The sequence below is a fragment of the Lissotriton vulgaris genome, chromosome 3_1 (assembly GCF_964263255.1).
Source record: "Lissotriton vulgaris chromosome 3_1, aLisVul1.2, whole genome shotgun sequence".
NCBI classification, from domain to species: Eukaryota; Metazoa; Chordata; class Amphibia; order Caudata; family Salamandridae; genus Lissotriton; species Lissotriton vulgaris.
Window position 1 is genome coordinate 1,026,595,779 of NC_141689.1, and position 21,207 is coordinate 1,026,616,985.

The following is a 21,207-nucleotide window of genomic DNA, read 5'->3' on the forward strand; positions in this document are numbered from 1 at the left end:
TGATTACTGGTGAGGTGACTGTGCTCTTCTTAAAAGCAATCCAATCTTGCCGGGAATGAGATAACTTTATTAACCGGGATTGAATTGACAATGGAGGATATGGTTGAATACGCGGGAGAGGAACTATTAGGATTCATACATATTCAATCCTCCTGTGTGCAAAAATGGTCGACATGTTTCGGCCTTTATCGCCCAGAGGGTCGGTACGGCTTTCTTCAGGACCAGGTGAAATTGGTGAAGGGAGTGGCTTAGGCCTACTCACTATTGACGGTCAAAATTGGACCTATGGGTGAAAAAAGAGATTGTGTTGCTAGGGTGTGGGTCATGATCATTAGTACTAAAAATTAGTTTGGTATACTTTGACAAATTAAAAACTGCGCTGTCAGACTCCTAGACTCAGGGGGACGAAAACCACCTACTCAGGACTGGCAAAACTAGTCATGTAAGGGAACCTAGATTCATACTACGTTGGAAGGGAAGCATTGGTTTTTGAATTCATGCTCCTCCCCTTCGGTACCTTTGAACATTTAGTCAATCCGTGGGATGTGTAGGAATCCCTGTAAAGGAACTGTAACATCCCCTTCAGAATCATGGGATATGTGGGGAGTTATTGTTGTTAAGGGAACGCTGTATGTTATGCTACAACAAAAGCACACGCCTTTAAACATTGGTAATTCTGTGGGATACGCAAAGATCCCTATACGGAAACTGTGACATCCCTTCAGAGGTTTTATATATGAGGGAAGTTATTTTGACTGAGAGAACACTATTATTATCCTACCCCAAGACGAGGCGATAGAAAATGCACATAGCCCTTTTGAAACACATACCTTCCATTAGTTATAATCAACTTCTCACGGGTACCCAGAGGCTTGAACAAGGGGCTCCTACAAAAATAATACAAGGTTAAGCTCTTAAGGCCCTTGGGGGTACCAATCTATTCAGTTGCGCGAGCCTTCGTTCTCAAAAGCGTCTTACCTTGTGGCTCCGCTCGTAATCCTGCAGCTTGTGCTGTCTCTGCCCCTCGCGGTCCCGGATGCGGCTGTAGCCCGAGATGCCGGGTTAAATGGTCGCATTCCGCGTTGGGGTAGAAAAAAGACTATTCCGAATTGTTTAGTCAATTGCTATAAAACATCTATACGATGTTTGTTCTTAAAAAATATAATGTTCCTTCGGAATACGGTTTACATGTATAATTTATATACAGTAATGAATGGTAATTGTAGCTAATGGCAAAACCGACTACTCGAGGAAAAAAGACTTCCGTGTTGAAGTCTATTTAAAACATTTATTCTGATACCTCGATCGCCTTCTTATTCTGTTAATAGAATAGATGGAGATATTGTTTTTAGTGTGGAAGGTATGGTGAAAAAAGGGGGGGAGGGGGGGGGGGGATGGGGGTTGGGGGGGGAAAGAAAGGTGTTCTGAGTTGGTACACTGATATGTGAAGTTAACCATTTGTAGTGACACCTGGATAACTTACACTAGGCTCTCATTCATTTAAAGTCTTTATAGAGGCATAAGTCATTTGTAGAGGCTCAGCCATGGGACACCGTCGTTCAATCCCCGTTGGTCTGTTTTTAGACGGTGAACCCACCTCTGTTCCTTCTCGAACAGGATGCGCTCGGCATTGTGGTCTTTGGTAGTTAATGTTTCCAAAATGACCCATTGGAGGTCTTCCACGGTGTGTCCTTTCTCCAAATAGTGGTTGGCCATTTTGGTCGTCGCCTTCTTACATTTGACATTGCTTCTATGTTCACAGATTCTTTGCCGTATTTTCCTGCATGTCATTCCAATATACTGCATATTGCAGGGGCACGTGATCATATAGATCACGTGACTGGAATTGCAGTTCGTGTGGGTTTTCATGTACCATTTCAAATCAGGTGACAGTTGGATCATTCTCGTGGGTGTCGTCAGGGGACATACTGAACAATTCCCACATGGAAAATGTCCTTGGACAGGAGGAAGGTCCCAGAGTCGTGTTTGTTTCACTCTTTGTTCCAGTCGTGGTCTAGTGTGTACTAGGATGTCCTTTAGGTTCCGTGTCCGTTTATTAGAGAATCGTGGTTTAGGCCATGACAGATCTGCCGAGGTGAGGATTCGCCAGTGCTTGTTAATTATTTTCTTTACATGATTTGATGCTGGACTGTATGTCGTGACACAGGTCATAAGATCTTCTTCTGGGATTCTCGGGTTGGTCTCCAGGAGGCTTTCGCGGTTCTGGTTCCGCGCTCTTTTTTTACACTTCTTAATCACTCTCTGTGGGTAGTCTCTTGCCGATAGTTTCTTGCATAGATCGTTGGCTTGGAGTTGGTATTCTTCAATTTTACTGCAGTTCCTTCGTAAACGTAGGAACTGGCTAAATGGGAGATTCTCCCTCAGAGGTCGTGGGTGATGGCTGTTGAACGACAGCAAGCTGTTTTTTGCCGTTGGTTTAAAAAAAGTTTTTGTTTGTAGCATGCCATTGTCCACGTAAATGGTGATGTCCAGAAAATCTAGACTCTCTTTGCTTGAGGTGTAGGTAAACTTCAGCCATTGGTCTTGTTCATTCAGCCATTTGTGGAACTGTGTCAGGCTGTCAGCACTTCCTTCCCAGATAAGGAGAACGTCATCAATGTAACGCTTCCAGAAACGGATTTGTCTCTGGAAGGGGTTGCGTACATTGTTGACAAAGGTCCCTTCAAAATCACTGACGTACAGTCCGGCCACACTCGGGGCGAATGTACTTCCCATCGAGGTGCCGTGTCGTTGTTTGTACATGGTTGTGTCAAAAAGAAAATAGTTCTCTGTTAACGCCAGTCTACAACACTCCAGAATGAAATGCCTAGGTGTCTTGTAATTCCAATCCATATTAAATAGGATTTTCTCCAAAGTGTCCAGAGTCTTTCCTTGCGGTAGACTTGAGTATAAACTTTCCACGTCCAATCCTACAAGGATCATGGAAGTCTCACAGAAGGTTACGGAGGTGAGATGGTTGAGTAAGTCTCTCGTATCCTTGAGGTAGGTTGGAGTCTTTTGAGTTAGAGGTTTTAGGTATTCATCCACAAACTGGGATAAAGGTTCCAATACTGAACCTATACCGGACACTATGGGGCGTCCTGGAGGGGGACTCCTTGCTTTGTGTGTCTTCGGTAGAGAATAAAAATATGGTATTCTCGGGGTATCAGTATGTAAAAAATCAGCTTCTTTTTTGGAAAGCCAGTTGTGTGCCTCAGCTTCCTCAATCATCAAAGTTATGGTTTGTTGTAGCCTAGGCGTGGGATCCTCAGTTATTATTTCATAGAAGGTGTTGTCAGATAGCAGTTCCAGACATTGTTCTTGGTATCTCTCTTTTGTTAGTAGGACAATCCCTCCACCCTTGTCCGCTGGTTTAATTACCAGATCACTGTCATCTTTCAGTTCTTGAAGAGCAAGTTGTTCTCTCTTCGAGATGTTTTGAAATGGTTTTTTAGTCAGAGTTGATAAGTCATCAAGATCATGCATTACCGCTTGTTCAAAGGTATGTATTTCTATCGGTACCTGTGAATTCAGAGGGCAGTATCTGGACTTCTTCCTGAGTGTGGTGTCTCCATCATTAGTAGCTGTTCCTTGGTCTCCAAAAAAGGCTTTCAGTTTCAGCTTCCGACAGAATTCGGATACCTCACATTTGGTTTTGAAAATATCTAGGTTCGGTGTGGGTACGAACCCGAGGCCTTTATTGAGTACTGTCACTTGATCTTGAGTGAGTATTTTTTCTGTTAAGTTTACAATCAGGTCGCTGTGCTCGGCCCTGCTTTGGCTTTGGTGACACTCCTGGTCTGTACTTGACGTGGTTGGTCGGACCAGGTCACACCTCTGCCTCTTTGTCTCTGTGGGGCACGGCCTCCCCCTAAAAAAGGACGTTGGTTGAAGTTTGGTCCCAACTGTTGTTGTTGTTGATGGTTTATTGGGGGGCCTTGGAAGAAAGGAGGCATCCAGTTCTGAAAGTGTGGATTATATGGTTGGAAGGGCATTGGGGGGCCCATTTGGTAGTGTGACCACATGTTGTTACCTCTGCGATTGCCTCGTCTGTTGAAATTGCCTCTTCTCCTGTTGTTATACTGGTCATCCCAACCACTATCGGACCCATCCACTGAAGAGCCGCTGTTGGTGCTGTGATTGGAAGCGTTGTCGTTGCTTTTAAAATCCTTGCTACTATATGGATGTATTCGCTCAATGGAGAACCTCTTAAGTTCTTTCGAAAGTTTCTGGAGTTTTTGTTGCGTAAGGTATTCCTGATTATCGCTCATTTCTTTATTTATTTCATCCAGCTTTCGTTTGTAGATGCTTATGTCTACCATGGTGTTTAGTTTAGTCTCGATTACTTGTATCTTGATCTGTAATTCATCTGTTAATCTTGTCGCCGTTTTGATTATCAGTACCAGATAATCTCTGGTACATTTCCACGAGATTGATGACCAATCTTTCCTAAAGGCTAAGTCTTTAAGGAAGATTCGTGGGCTATTTGTCACCCAAAGACCTCTGGGTGCAGCATTGACGCGAAGATATTCAGTCATGATGATACCGTGAACAGCGGTTCTTATCTGTTCTTTCTTTAGCTCTGTTAGTTCGTCCCATTCATCCTTGTTCACCAGGGTCTGAGTCAGATTAGCGTCCGCCAGGAGTTGGGGTCTGGCGAGTATCTCGTCTATTTCCTCTATGGAATAGCTTAGGCCAAAGTTAGACGCCATGGTACTCTTGGTCCTGCTACTTTAGAGTCCAAAGTTATTGTTGACACCTACAAGAGTAGTGTGTATGTGTAGCTCCCACTGCTGTTCGCAGCTGACACGTATCAATCAAAGATGGGGAGAAGGAAAATCCGTGATCCCACCAAGTTCCTTGGCTTAAGATACTATTAATCAAAAGGGGGGAGGGGGGATCACTTGTCCTGTATAACCTGGGTACAGTTCTAACTAGAAAGACCCTTGTTTTAAAAGACCCTCATACACGTGTAATCATGGTGGTATTGGCGGTGTATCTTGATTCTCCGCCTTCGTTTACACGTCTGTGCAGAATCACGGGGTCAGTCGGTATGCACCCTCCACCCGGAGGAGAACACCCTAGGTTAAAACAGTAGTGATCAGTGATTACTGGTGAGGTGACTGTGCTCTTCTTAAAAGCAATCCAATCTTGCCGGGAATGAGATAACTTTATTAACCGGGATTGAATTGACAATGGAGGATATGGTTGAATACGCGGGAGAGGAACTATTAGGATTCATACATATTCAATCCTCCTGTGTGCAAAAATGGTCGACATGTTTCGGCCTTTATCGCCCAGAGGGTCGGTACGGCTTTCTTCAGGACCAGGTGAAATTGGTGAAGGGAGTGGCTTAGGCCTACTCACTATTGACGGTCAAAATTGGACCTATGGGTGAAAAAAGAGATTGTGTTGCTAGGGTGTGGGTCATGATCATTAGTACTAAAAATTAGTTTGGTATACTTTGACAAATTAAAAACTGCGCTGTCAGACTCCTAGACTCAGGGGGACGAAAACCACCTACTCAGGACTGGCCAAACTAGTCATGTAAGGGAACCTAGATTCATACTACGTTGGAAGGGAAGCATTGGTTTTTGAATTCATGCTCCTCCCCTTCGGTACCTTTGAACATTTAGTCAATCCGTGGGATGTGTAGGAATCCCTGTAAAGGAACTGTAACATCCCCTTCAGAATCATGGGATATGTGGGGAGTTATTGTTGTTAAGGGAACGCTGTATGTTATGCTACAACAAAAGCACACGCCTTTAAACATTGGTAATTCTGTGGGATACGCAAAGATCCCTATACGGAAACTGTGACATCCCTTCAGAGGTTTTATATATGAGGGAAGTTATTTTGACTGAGAGAACACTATTATTATCCTACCCCAAGACGAGGCGATAGAAAATGCACATAGCCCTTTTGAAACACATACCTTCCATTAGTTATAATCAACTTCTCACGGGTACCCAGAGGCTTGAACAAGGGGCTCCTACAAAAATAATACAAGGTTAAGCTCTTAAGGCCCTTGGGGGTACCAATCTATTCAGTTGCGCGAGCCTTCGTTCTCAAAAGCGTCTTACCTTGTGGCTCCGCTCGTAATCCTGCAGCTTGTGCTGTCTCTGCCCCTCGCGGTCCCGGATGCGGCTGTAGCCCGAGATGCCGGGTTAAATGGTCGCATTCCGCGTTGGGGTAGAAAAAAGACTATTCCGAATTGTTTAGTCAATTGCTATAAAACATCTATACGATGTTTGTTCTTAAAAAATATAATGTTCCTTCGGAATACGGTTTACATGTATAATTTATATACAGTAATGAATGGTAATTGTAGCTAATGGCAAAACCGACTACTCGAGGAAAAAAGACTTCCGTGTTGAAGTCTATTTAAAACATTTATTCTGATACCTCGATCGCCTTCTTATTCTGTTAATAGAATAGATGGAGATATTGTTTTTAGTGTGGAAGGTATGGTGAAAAAAGGGGGGGGGGGGGATGGGGGTTGGGGGGGGAAAGAAAGGTGTTCTGAGTTGGTACACTGATATGTGAAGTTAACCATTTGTAGTGACACCTGGATAACTTACACTAGGCTCTCATTCATTTAAAGTCTTTATAGAGGCATAAGTCATTTGTAGAGGCTCAGCCATGGGACACCGTCGTTCAATCCCCGTTGGTCTGTTTTTAGACGGTGAACCCACCTCTGTTCCTTCTCGAACAGGATGCGCTCGGCATTGTGGTCTTTGGTAGTTAATGTTTCCAAAATGACCCATTGGAGGTCTTCCACGGTGTGTCCTTTCTCCAAATAGTGGTTGGCCATTTTGGTCGTCGCCTTCTTACATTTGACATTGCTTCTATGTTCACAGATTCTTTGCCGTATTTTCCTGCATGTCATTCCAATATACTGCATATTGCAGGGGCACGTGATCATATAGATCACGTGACTGGAATTGCAGTTCGTGTGGGTTTTCATGTACCATTTCAAATCAGGTGACAGTTGGATCATTCTCGTGGGTGTCGTCAGGGGACATACTGAACAATTCCCACATGGAAAATGTCCTTGGACAGGAGGAAGGTCCCAGAGTCGTGTTTGTTTCACTCTTTGTTCCAGTCGTGGTCTAGTGTGTACTAGGATGTCCTTTAGGTTCCGTGTCCGTTTATTAGAGAATCGTGGTTTAGGCCATGACAGATCTGCCGAGGTGAGGATTCGCCAGTGCTTGTTAATTATTTTCTTTACATGATTTGATGCTGGACTGTATGTCGTGACACAGGTCATAAGATCTCCTTCTGGGATTCTCGGGTTGGTCTCCAGGAGGCTTTCGCGGTTCTGGTTCCGCGCTCTTTTTTTACACTTCTTAATCACTCTCTGTGGGTAGTCTCTTGCCGATAGTTTCTTGCATAGATCGTTGGCTTGGAGTTGGTATTCTTCAATTTTACTGCAGTTCCTTCGTAAACGTAGGAACTGGCTAAATGGGAGATTCTCCCTCAGAGGTCGTGGGTGATGGCTGTTGAACGACAGCAAGCTGTTTTTTGCCGTTGGTTTAAAAAAAGTTTTTGTTTGTAGCATGCCATTGTCCACGTAAATGGTGATGTCCAGAAAATCTAGACTCTCTTTGCTTGAGGTGTAGGTAAACTTCAGCCATTGGTCTTGTTCATTCAGCCATTTGTGGAACTGTGTCAGGCTGTCAGCACTTCCTTCCCAGATAAGGAGAACGTCATCAATGTAACGCTTCCAGAAACGGATTTGTCTCTGGAAGGGGTTGCGTACATTGTTGACAAAGGTCCCTTCAAAATCACTGACGTACAGTCCGGCCACACTCGGGGCGAATGTACTTCCCATCGAGGTGCCGTGTCGTTGTTTGTACATGGTTGTGTCAAAAAGAAAATAGTTCTCTGTTAACGCCAGTCTACAACACTCCAGAATGAAATGCCTAGGTGTCTTGTAATTCCAATCCATATTAAATAGGATTTTCTCCAAAGTGTCCAGAGTCTTTCCTTGCGGTAGACTTGTGTATAAACTTTCCACGTCCAATCCTACAAGGATCATGGAAGTCTCACAGAAGGTTACGGAGGTGAGATGGTTGAGTAAGTCTCTCGTATCCTTGAGGTAGGTTGGAGTCTTTTGAGTTAGAGGTTTTAGGTATTCATCCACAAACTGGGATAAAGGTTCCAATACTGAACCTATACCGGACACTATGGGGCGTCCTGGAGGGGGACTCCTTGCTTTGTGTGTCTTCGGTAGAGAATAAAAATATGGTATTCTCGGGGTATCAGTATGTAAAAAATCAGCTTCTTTTTTGGAAAGCCAGTTGTGTGCCTCAGCTTCCTCAATCATCAAAGTTATGGTTTGTTGTAGCCTAGGCGTGGGATCCTCAGTTATTATTTCATAGAAGGTGTTGTCAGATAGCAGTTCCAGACATTGTTCTTGGTATCTCTCTTTTGTTAGTAGGACAATCCCTCCACCCTTGTCCGCTGGTTTAATTACCAGATCACTGTCATCTTTCAGTTCTTGAAGAGCAAGTTGTTCTCTCTTCGAGATGTTTTGAAATGGTTTTTTAGTCAGAGTTGATAAGTCATCAAGATCATGCATTACCGCTTGTTCAAAGGTATGTATTTCTATCGGTACCTGTGAATTCAGAGGGCAGTATCTGGACTTCTTCCTGAGTGTGGTGTCTCCATCATTAGTAGCTGTTCCTTGGTCTCCAAAAAAGGCTTTCAGTTTCAGCTTCCGACAGAATTCGGATACCTCACATTTGGTTTTGAAAATATCTAGGTTCGGTGTGGGTACGAACCCGAGGCCTTTATTGAGTACTGTCACTTGATCTTGAGTGAGTATTTTTTCTGTTAAGTTTACAATCAGGTCGCTGTGCTCGGCCCTGCTTTGGCTTTGGTGACACTCCTGGTCTGTACTTGACGTGGTTGGTCGGACCAGGTCACACCTCTGCCTCTTTGTCTCTGTGGGGCACGGCCTCCCCCTAAAAAAGGACGTTGGTTGAAGTTTGGTCCCAACTGTTGTTGTTGTTGATGGTTTATTGGGGGGCCTTGGAAGAAAGGAGGCATCCAGTTCTGAAAGTGTGGATTATATGGTTGGAAGGGCATTGGGGGGCCCATTTGGTAGTGTGACCACATGTTGTTACCTCTGCGATTGCCTCGTCTGTTGAAATTGCCTCTTCTCCTGTTGTTATACTGGTCATCCCCACCACTATCGGACCCATCCACTGAAGAGCCGCTGTTGGTGCTGTGATTGGAAGCGTTGTCGTTGCTTTTAAAATCCTTGCTACTATATGGATGTATTCGCTCAATGGAGAACCTCTTAAGTTCTTTCGAAAGTTTCTGGAGTTTTTGTTGCGTAAGGTATTCCTGATTATCGCTCATTTCTTTATTTATTTCATCCAGCTTTCGTTTGTAGATGCTTATGTCTACCATGGTGTTTAGTTTAGTCTCGATTACTTGTATCTTGATCTGTAATTCATCTGTTAATCTTGTCGCCGTTTTGATTATCAGTACCAGATAATCTCTGGTACATTTCCACGAGATTGATGACCAATCTTTCCTAAAGGCTAAGTCTTTAAGGAAGATTCGTGGGCTATTTGTCACCCAAAGACCTCTGGGTGCAGCATTGACGCGAAGATATTCAGTCATGATGATACCGTGAACAGCGGTTCTTATCTGTTCTTTCTTTAGCTCTGTTAGTTCGTCCCATTCATCCTTGTTCACCAGGGTCTGAGTCAGATTAGCGTCCGCCAGGAGTTGGGGTCTGGCGAGTATCTCGTCTATTTCCTCTATGGAATAGCTTAGGCCAAAGTTAGACGCCATGGTACTCTTGGTCCTGCTACTTTAGAGTCCAAAGTTATTGTTGACACCTACAAGAGTAGTGTGTATGTGTAGCTCCCACTGCTGTTCGCAGCTGACACGTATCAATCAAAGATGGGGAGAAGGAAAATCCGTGATCCCACCAAGTTCCTTGGCTTAAGATACTATTAATCAAAAGGGGGGAGGGGGGATCACTTGTCCTGTATAACCTGGGTACAGTTCTAACTAGAAAGACCCTTGTTTTAAAAGACCCTCATACACGTGTAATCATGGTGGTATTGGCGGTGTATCTTGATTCTCCGCCTTCGTTTACACGTCTGTGCAGAATCACGGGGTCAGTCGGTATGCACCCTCCACCCGGAGGAGAACACCCTAGGTTAAAACAGTAGTGATCAGTGATTACTGGTGAGGTGACTGTGCTCTTCTTAAAAGCAATCCAATCTTGCCGGGAATGAGATAACTTTATTAACCGGGATTGAATTGACAATGGAGGATATGGTTGAATACGCGGGAGAGGAACTATTAGGATTCATACATATTCAATCCTCCTGTGTGCAAAAATGGTCGACATGTTTCGGCCTTTATCGCCCAGAGGGTCGGTACGGCTTTCTTCAGGACCAGGTGAAATTGGTGAAGGGAGTGGCTTAGGCCTACTCACTATTGACGGTCAAAATTGGACCTATGGGTGAAAAAAGAGATTGTGTTGCTAGGGTGTGGGTCATGATCATTAGTACTAAAAATTAGTTTGGTATACTTTGACAAATTAAAAACTGCGCTGTCAGACTCCTAGACTCAGGGGGACGAAAACCACCTACTCAGGACTGGCAAAACTAGTCATGTAAGGGAACCTAGATTCATACTACGTTGGAAGGGAAGCATTGGTTTTTGAATTCATGCTCCTCCCCTTCGGTACCTTTGAACATTTAGTCAATCCGTGGGATGTGTAGGAATCCCTGTAAAGGAACTGTAACATCCCCTTCAGAATCATGGGATATGTGGGGAGTTATTGTTGTTAAGGGAACGCTGTATGTTATGCTACAACAAAAGCACACGCCTTTAAACATTGGTAATTCTGTGGGATACGCAAAGATCCCTATACGGAAACTGTGACATCCCTTCAGAGGTTTTATATATGAGGGAAGTTATTTTGACTGAGAGAACACTATTATTATCCTACCCCAAGACGAGGCGATAGAAAATGCACATAGCCCTTTTGAAACACATACCTTCCATTAGTTATAATCAACTTCTCACGGGTACCCCCCCAACCCCCATCCCCCCCCCCCCCCTCCCCCCCTTTTTTCACCATACCTTCCACACTAAAAACAATATCTCCATCTATTCTATTAACAGAATAAGAAGGCGATCGAGGTATCAGAATAAATGTTTTAAATAGACTTCAACACGGAAGTCTTTTTTCCTCGAGTAGTCGGTTTTGCCATTAGCTACAATTACCATTCATTACTGTATATAAATTATACATGTAAACCGTATTCCGAAGGAACATTATATTTTTTAAGAACAAACATCGTATAGATGTTTTATAGCAATTGACTAAACAATTCGGAATAGTCTTTTTTCTACCCCAACGCGGAATGCGACCATTTAACCCGGCATCTCGGGCTACAGCCGCATCCGGGACCGCGAGGGGCAGAGACAGCACAAGCTGCAGGATTACGAGCGGAGCCACAAGGTAAGACGCTTTTGAGAACGAAGGCTCGCGCAACTGAATAGATTGGTACCCCCAAGGGCCTTAAGAGCTTAACCTTGTATTATTTTTGTAGGAGCCCCTTGTTCAAGCCTCTGGGTACCCGTGAGAAGTTGATTATAACTAATGGAAGGTATGTGTTTCAAAAGGGCTATGTGCATTTTCTATCGCCTCGTCTTGGGGTAGGATAATAATAGTGTTCTCTCAGTCAAAATAACTTCCCTCATATATAAAACCTCTGAAGGGATGTCACAGTTTCCGTATAGGGATCTTTGCGTATCCCACAGAATTACCAATGTTTAAAGGCGTGTGCTTTTGTTGTAGCATAACATACAGCGTTCCCTTAACAACAATAACTCCCCACATATCCCATGATTCTGAAGGGGATGTTACAGTTCCTTTACAGGGATTCCTACACATCCCACGGATTGACTAAATGTTCAAAGGTACCGAAGGGGAGGAGCATGAATTCAAAAACCAATGCTTCCCTTCCAACGTAGTATGAATCTAGGTTCCCTTACATGACTAGTTTTGCCAGTCCTGAGTAGGTGGTTTTCGTCCCCCTGAGTCTAGGAGTCTGACAGCGCAGTTTTTAATTTGTCAAAGTATACCAAACTAATTTTTAGTACTAATGATCATGACCCACACCCTAGCAACACAATCTCTTTTTTCACCCATAGGTCCAATTTTGACCGTCAATAGTGAGTAGGCCTAAGCCACTCCCTTCACCAATTTCACCTGGTCCTGAAGAAAGCCGTACCGACCCTCTGGGCGATAAAGGCCGAAACATGTCGACCATTTTTGCACACAGGAGGATTGAATATGTATGAATCCTAATAGTTCCTCTCCCGCGTATTCAACCATATCCTCCATTGTCAATTCAATCCCGGTTAATAAAGTTATCTCATTCCCGGCAAGATTGGATTGCTTTTAAGAAGAGCACAGTCACCTCACCAGTAATCACTGATCACTACTGTTTTAACCTAGGGTGTTCTCCTCCGGGTGGAGGGTGCATACCGACTGACCCCGTGATTCTGCACAGACGTGTAAACGAAGGCGGAGAATCAAGATACACCGCCAATACCACCATGATTACACGTGTATGAGGGTCTTTTAAAACAAGGGTCTTTCTAGTTAGAACTGTACCCAGGTTATACAGGACAAGTGATCCCCCCTCCCCCCTTTTGATTAATAGTATCTTAAGCCAAGGAACTTGGTGGGATCACGGATTTTCCTTCTCCCCATCTTTGATTGATAAGGCACAACACTTCAGTACAAGCAGTCTCTGCACCACAACATGACATTGTCCCTCTGTTCAAAACAAATGGAGACTGTTTCCATGCATAGTTATTTGTGACTGCAATTCCAGCATGAACTCCACTGGGAGATTCTGTTTGAGTCTAAGACGTGTTCAGTAGGAACTGTGGTAGGAGTTTAACCACAGTTGTGCCACCCAGTCTTTTAAGACCTGCAGGGCAGCTTAGCTGGCCAACCTTGTGCCCACTTAACTTATGGAGTAGACTTGTGGTTTGATTGTTCATTGAATCTGGAATCAATTATGGCCCAGTGTGGAGGAAAGTTTTAGATCAGCTTAATTCGGTAGCCATTGAAATAAATATACAACAACTTTACCTCACATCGATCTGGAGCAGTGCCCTATATGTGTATTTTAGTTGACAATATAGAATTAATCAGACTGGTTGTGACACCTTGCTTAACTTCATTAGGCTGGAAGAAAGAGAAAGGGAGCACACACACCTAGAAAAAGAGACAGACTTTTAGGGAATGTGCTTAATTGAAATATTTACAAATAACACTCTAACCAAAGGAAAAATCATTTTCTTATTCCAAATCCTGTTTTAAGGCGCTCTTGTTAATTGCTGATCTTGATTTTCTATGGAGTAGGAAAATATTGGGCCCGATTCAGAATTCTTTCAGATTAAGAAAGAAGTACATGTGTGCGCGTAGATTTACACCTGTATGTGAGGGTAGATTTACAACTTTATTAAATTCACTAATATTCCCAACTACAAGTATGAAAATCCGTGCCAGGTGCAGGATCCATACATGTTCCTGGGATATCCATGTGGCATTGCCAGCCAGATTCTATAGCCTTTGTGTGAAGCTTCCCATAGCACAGACCTCAGCACAATGGGGATATGATACCTTGTGCAAATCCATACGTTTTTTTATCTCTTCAGTGAAAACATTGTTCCTCGTGCAGAAATCCCTTCCTCAAAACCACCAACAAATATGGGGGCGATTCATCCTCCTCGCCATCACTGCAAAATGAAGCACACCAGCCCTTGAAGTAATAATCTGACCCCCCTGATCTCACATCAAGCATCTGCCTTCAAGAGGCACCTATAGCTCTTACATCATGGTCTTTTTCTTCTCAGTAATAAAACAGCCAGCCTATTTAAGGGCATAGACCCATTGTAATATGAAGACGTGGGACTCTTCATTCTTATGAAATACTTTTTTAATACAGCAAAGAGACTACATCTATACTACTATTATAAAGGAAGAACTTTGAACCTTTGAGGCAGGTAAACTCGGGAACCACAGCGCCAATCCACACACCTGATACATCGTTGTAATTGTCAGGGTGTGCAGATGGACATAGGCTATATAAATTAAAAAAATATAAGTTATTTAAACAATTTACGAGAAAAAAAAAAGTAGTCCCATGGAAGTAGCGCCGGCCGTGACGTGTGTGCTGACATCAGGAGCGCGGGGATGAGTGGCGTCCAGGAGCGCGAGGAGGAGCGGCGGACATGAGCACGGGGAGGAGCGGCGGACAGGTGGGGAGGAGCTGTGAGGAGCGGCGGACAGGCTGGGAGGAGCGGCGGACCGGTGAACTCAGGAGCGCGCAGAGGTGCGGCGGATGAGGTAAGGCTCCGGGGGACCCACGGACAATGTCGGGGCGGGCAGGGGCCCTGAAGCCAAGGTCGGGACGGGCTGCTACTCCAGGGGACCCACGGACAATGTAGGGGTGGGCGGGGGCCGGGGTGGGCGGGGGCCCTGAAACCTGATTGCTCCCGGACAAGGTCGGGACGGGCTGCTAGTCTGAAGATAACTTTGTTCTTTGGGGCTCATCCCTATCCAATTGCATGCACTCTCCAATCAATACACTCTCGGGAAGGTACTACTGGAACAATCCTCTACAGAGACTTAGGAGGCTATTTAGATTTTGCTGTACACACCCTATGAAACCCATTGCTCCGTGTACCACCTAGAGGTTTGAGAACTGCTGACGGACTAACCGACTAACCGTAGAGTCTCAACTGACTCCGACAACAGTCAATCATAGGTGTCGGACCATTCACTGGAGTCACTGGATTTCCTGTTTCAAAAGGTCTATCTTATTTAGAGTAGGCCTCCTACAGCAGATGTTCCCTGTGAGGAATGGTGGACAATGTTAGAGAAAACATGAATGAGCCCAAGACAGAGGGAGAAACTCCTTGAAGGTCAAGACCCGTTTTCTGCACAAATAAATTCCGATTTTGGGGGTTTTGGTTCTTCAGAACAAAGCAAAAAATGTAATTCGGACTTCCAGAGATGGTGGCCCACTCAGCGTTGCATTCCTGCCTCAAATACTTCCTTCACACCAGTTGTGTCAGTGTTGATTAAATGATCCCCACTGTCATAGTAGGGAATTTTAAATATGGCGTGCTCTTCTTCACAGCCAAAACATAACCGGGGCCTGTAATGACAAGCCACATGTGGCGGTCTGTCCGCTATGCTAAAAATTATCCACGAAGTCACTTTTTTGTTTTAACTTTTTTCCAGTTTGGTGGATAGTAACTTACATAGAATCCTGTTTTAAAAGTTGCTCAAAGTATGCCATTCACTGAAATTCTTAAATTAACTATTTCTCTACTATTCCATTTTCATATGTATTTAATATTTTTGTTACCGTTTATGCTTTTTTACTTGGCTTCGAACTTGCAGTCTTGTAACTGTGTTGCCTATTTTAGTTGCTCATACTTGCCTCAGATTATGTCTTGAGCTAGGCCCATGCTAGAGAAGTGAGATACTAGCATGCATCTACGGAGTCTTTGATCTGACTTGGTTTTTGGGGGAACTTAAACTGAGACCATACAAACGGCTTTGACTACTCAAAACCCTCAGTTTCTCTGGAGTACTTTAACCAGAGACCTTTGTATTTAATTCATATAGGCAGCCAAGATGGTAAAACAAATAAAGTAGGGTTGTCTATATTTTGTGCTATTTTCCGTATATGAAGTCTTACCTATACACTCAAGTGTAATGTGACCATTTTGCCTGGCGGAAATTTATCTGTGCTATTTGCCATGATATTTTATACCTAAGTCATCGCATGCCACTATCCCTTTCGCTATTACAGCGTCTTAACGCTCAAGGATTGCACATCACAACAAACGTATAGTGGATGCATATCAATGGCCTGATTTAGAGTGAGGCCGAAAGGGGACTCCGTCGCAATGTACTGAAGCTCTGTCTGTCTCAGTTTGTCAGTGGTGGAGACTACTGGCCTTTGATGGCCCAACTGAGCAAGGGGAGTCAGAGATTTTTCTATGTGCCATATTTAGAGTGGGCAAGGTTTTACTTCTGATTACCGCCATCCAAAAAGTGGCAGTAAGCGAAAGTAAAAACCTTTCTATGACTAGCACAGCATGGCAAAAAATTCCTGTGGCGAATGGGGGGTCATTACTTTTTTTTTATTTCAAAAAGAAAATCCAGCTTTGGGATTTTCTTTTTTAACATAAAAAAAGAAATTGAATTTGAAATTGTGCTCTAAGGCTCCATCATGTTCACAGGGCCATATGGCACACTTTAAATGCACTGACAGGACTTGCCGTAATGGTGGTTCCTGCCAATGTAAGAGATATCCAGTGGGGCAGTGTACATCTCTAAATTAAGAGTGCTGTTACTCAATGAGAGTGAAGGAGTAAAATACTCTGTTGCCCTGATGGAGCAACTGCAATCTAAATCAGACCTCAAGTTAATGTATATGTTTCTGCTAGATTTTTTACTTTCCCCTTCATTATTTTGAGTACTTACACAAACTTGCTCTTTATTTTACAGATGATGAGTCCCATTTTTCGGAGAAAATGCTGGAATTAAGGCAGCCGCAATGTGTGGTTATCACTCAGCTTGCTTAGCTTTACGCCTACTATTTCTTCTTTTCACTGCCTGATATGGCAGTGATGGTTCCAGAATCTGAAAAGCAGAAAAGAGTAGAATTTGTCATTTTTGTGAATAACCTGGTTGTAGCAGTCAAAGAAACCTAAACAGTAGGCCTTCTGAAAACATTACCGGGTAGACATTACTTCCGTCACAAACATGTCAACCAAGTCTTTTTTTTAATGTAATAATTTTTGGTCATCGCAGTTAACAATATTATAAATGTAAGTACATTTGTATACTTTAATAAATATTAAAACATTGCAAAACAAGGGACAGAAGTACATTTTGAGAATGATGTTTATATAAAAAAGATAGAAGAAAGGAAATAAAAAGAGAAAGAAGAAAAAGAAGATGAAAGAGAGTGCCGCTCGAAGCTGCGTGGAAGGACTCCGTGGAAGGACTCTGTTTGCCTTGTGTCCCTGGGAGCCCGAGTGACCTGACTGGAGGGCGGAAGGAAGAGCGGGACTGCGAGTCCCAGGAACGCCAGCGGCTCCGTTATCGGCCGCACCTGTGTGACTCTTCCCCCCTGACCACGCCTCCTTCCAGGTGCTCAAACCCACGCCTCGCTTCGCGGGTGCCTCGCTTCGCGGGTGCCGCTCGAAGCTGCGTGGAAGGACTCTGTGGAAGGACTCTGTTTGCTGTTTGCCTCGTGTCCCTGGGAGCCCGAGTGACCTGACTGGAGGGCGGAAGGAAGAGCGGGACTGCGAGTCCCAGGAACGCCAGCTGCTCCGTTATCGGCCGCACCTGTGTGACTCTTCCCCCCTGAGCCTGCCTCCTTCCAGGTGCTCAAACCCATGCCTCGCGGCCCCCGCTTCGCGGGAGCTGCTCGAAGCTGCGTGGAAGGACTCTGTTTGCTGTTTGCCTCGTGTCCCTGGGAGCCCGAGTGACCTGACTCGAGGGCGGAAGGAAGAGCGGGACTGCGAGTCCCAGGAACGCCAGCGGCTCCGTTATCGGCCGCACCTGTGTGACTCTTCACCCCTGACCCCGCCTCCTTCTCCCAGGAATCCAGCTGAACCATTGGGTATAAGTACACAGAGGGTTACGCGCCATGCTGGACGCGCGCGGGCTGGCGCCGGGCTAAGCCCGGGCAAAGGGCGGGCCGTTTGAGGCCGTTAGAGGTCAGAAGAGACCGGACCGGGCCACCCCCCTAAGGTCGTTCTTCCGGTTCCCTCTCGTTGACCTGTCAACTGCCATAACAGCTGGACGATACACCATGGCCAGTAGGGAAACAAGAAGTAAGGCTGCGACTGCGGTCTCAGGTACTATGGACAAATTCCTCTCTAAATTCAATACGACGGTCAGCAATGGCCCCTTGTTACCTGTAACATCAATAGAGGAGGGTGTAGAAAATAATGGTCTGTGTTCTTCTTCTAGTTTAGCAGCCAACACTAGTACTCCAGTAATGCTTGATGCCACCCACTTGTCCTTAATGGACAGTATTGACCAAACTATAGAGTCCGTACTGCAACAGCTTAGGACACCATCATTCACGCAGAGGGATAGGGACACATCACAGGTTATCAGTGATGTGGAGCTCTCCCCTGCTGTGGAGCTGGCACAGTCCGGGGCTCAGGGTGGGGATCCCAATTCAATGGAGCATGCGGGGTGTAGAGTGGATCCGGTACCGAAACTAAAAAGGAAAAGATCAAGAAAATCCAAAAATGCTAAAAGGGCCAAAACTGATCCCATATTGCCCGTGAGGGAAGATAGTTTAAGTACTTCTGTGCTATTAGCTTCTGGTAATGATGACCTGGAAGTGCTGGCAACTTCATTCATTCCCTCTGTACCTGTGCCCCCTGAGCCATTTATTGTCGGCGGGGTTTCCACTAACAACATAGAACTTCTTATTACCTCGTTTACTGATATCCTCAAGAGCTTTTTAAATCCCCTCGCCCTCAAACTAGACTCAATTGAATCTAGACTATTAGCCCTTGAAAAATCAAGTGCGGGTACTGAGGTTCAGTCGGGGAGGGGAGACAGTACACGGGTAATACAGGGGCCCACCGCCGGAGCATCCCATTCTTCCCCGACCACACTGGCCGTAGTTGCAACCACATCGACAGTTTCCCCTGGGGAGAACATCAACAATTGCGCTATACCGGAGCGCCAGATAGCACCTGTACCACCTCCCAGGTCAGTGCCACCGATACCCGCTCCCAGGAGGTCGAAGCAATTAACTTCGGCCACTTTACCCAGACAGGAGAGACCTTCCAATGGGATGGAAAACGGCTCTTAAAGGCCGGATGGCCCTAAATCCAGGCATAAGGCAGTTCATTTACCTCCAGAGGCGGTGGGTTACACTGGAATCTTGATCGGGGCACCTGAGCTCGCAAGCGGCGTAATGGAACCTTATGAATCCTTACGCAACAAGGTAATCAGCTGGCTAAATATTCATAGACCCCTACCACCGCACTTAAAGGGAGAGGTTCTTATGGTCAGAAGGGTCCCATGGGTTGGGTACACCGCCAAGAAAAGAGTGGGGGACTGTATTATTGTCAGCTTTAGGAACCCCCAGGTAGTCACACATATTTGCAATTGGCTCGGTAATACAGGTAACACTATTATTGAGCTGGTTCCTCTCTCATACTTTTATCCTAATGCCCCAACCCACACTGTGAGGAGGGACGAAGGCTGGACACGGGTGGGCTTTGCTGTGGATGGGACAAGATATAGGCCTAGGCATAATATCTTCCCCGCCCAAGTTAATTACACACATCCCAACAGATACACTTGCCTTGATGAAGTGGATTGACTCTGTAGGGGTGTCCCCTTGCAATCCAACGGAAACATTGAGAGTGAATCTCTGGGACAGGGGGAGGTAACTACCGTGTTGGAGACTCATAATAACAGAGACTTGGAATCTTTCCAAGGGAGTATACTAAAGTCCCCCACCATTGGCGGGGTTGCAGTCACTTTACCCCAAAGTCAATCCGACAGTACCCCAACACCTCCAGTGCCGTGTGTCCTTAACATCACTTCTACTTTGCAGCCCACTTTCGATGTAGCGGAAAATCCATTGGGATCATCCGGAGGGCAGGCACCAAAAACCTCTACTGAGGTTTTGAAGTTCTTGTCCTGGAACGTGGCGGGCATTGCAAACAAAATTCACACAGAGGATTGGGATCTCCTAGTGGAAGGGAGTGATATCTGTCTCTTTCAGGAGACCTGGGCAAGGGATCCCCTGAGTAGAACAGGCTATGCAGTCCTTGAAATCCCGGCTAGCTGAAGTGGCAGGGGGAGACCCTCGGGGGGGGTTTGGCGATTCGGGTGGCTACTCACGTTGGGTGTTCTGTGGAGAGTGTACCCACGTTCTCCCAGGACATCCAGTGTGCGCTTCTCAGATGGCCAAATGCTGTAAACCTAGCAATTGTTAATGTATATTCCTGCCCTGTTAGTGTGGCCTCGGAATCACCTACCCTTGAAGACCTTTCGTCCTTCCTGGGCCAACTCCCAAGTGACTGTAAAATAGTGATGGGCGGTGACTTTAATTGTCACTTCGAACCTCTGGAAGGTTTAAAGGAGGGCGCTATCACCACTGAAGATGATTATTGGGGTGTTCCACCTTGCCAATCCCCTCACCCAAAATCCTGGTCCCCTCTTGCAGTTCAAATCATGTCCCTTACTTTGAACTATACGATGAGAGCTTGTAACGGACGAACTCTGTCCGACAGCCCCTCTTTGTGTACCTTTAATAGGAGGGATCATGAATCGAGACTGGACTATATTTTTGTTGATATTTCCCTATGGTCCAAGGTCCAGGATTTTAGGATATTGCCTAGAACAGATAGCGACCACAACGCACTGTTACTAGAAATGAAACACCCTGCTCCTGTAGGCGAGTCACCTTCTTCCAACCCATGTGGTGACCCTGGGAATTTGGTTCTTACCTCCAATAGACGTAGGGTTAAATGGGGGAAAATAATTAGCGCAGAAGATAATATAAGAAGAATTTATGAAGTAGCACTCCCCAAACTTGAAGAAATGGAGGATTTAATTAATCTGCCCAGGCAACCGGATTGTAACGAGCAACAAGGCCAAATTCATGACAACTTGGTGGGAGCACTAGGTGAAGTTTTTTACCCAGTGGCACCCTCACGACGCAAAAGGACCAGAACCTCAACCTGGTACAATTCCTCTTGCAAAAACGCTAAAACAGAGCTCATTGCCTCAATTAAAGCAGGCAAAGACAGGGGTACGGTAGTCGAACTAAGGCGGGAGTATAAGGCGACCCTGGCACTGGCAAGGTCAGAGTGGGACTAGAACCACTGGCAGGAGCTTTCCCTAGCATTGGAATCCAGGGATCTTAAAAAATTTTGGTCCCTGGTTAATTTTGGCACAGGAGAACCCAAAGCCGCAGTAGAGCCAAACATCGCATCCTCTGCGTGGGAAGAGCATTTTGGTAAACTATATCAAGAGACCGAACAACTCACAAATGACGATATTGCCCCTGGCGATTTATCCACCTCTGCAGTTGGTATGGAATTTACCTTAGGGGAGGTAGTGGGTGCAATGGAAAGATT

The 21,207-nt window shown here is 45.1% G+C and overlaps 1 protein-coding gene across 2 annotated transcripts in view; it reads right to left on the reverse strand.

Moving 5' to 3' along the window:
• The window catches only part of LOC147727331 (uncharacterized), a 1,245,320-nt gene that overhangs the window by 672,560 nt on the left and 551,553 nt on the right, over positions 1-21,207 (reverse strand). For both annotated transcript variants that reach the window (XM_086961416.1, XM_086961415.1), the window contains one exon: positions 16,562-16,720. In XM_086961416.1, the coding sequence (XP_086817542.1) occupies positions 16,562-16,599 (38 nt within the window). In that variant the 5' untranslated portion in view covers positions 16,600-16,720. The remainder of the gene's footprint in view (positions 1-16,561; positions 16,721-21,207) is intronic.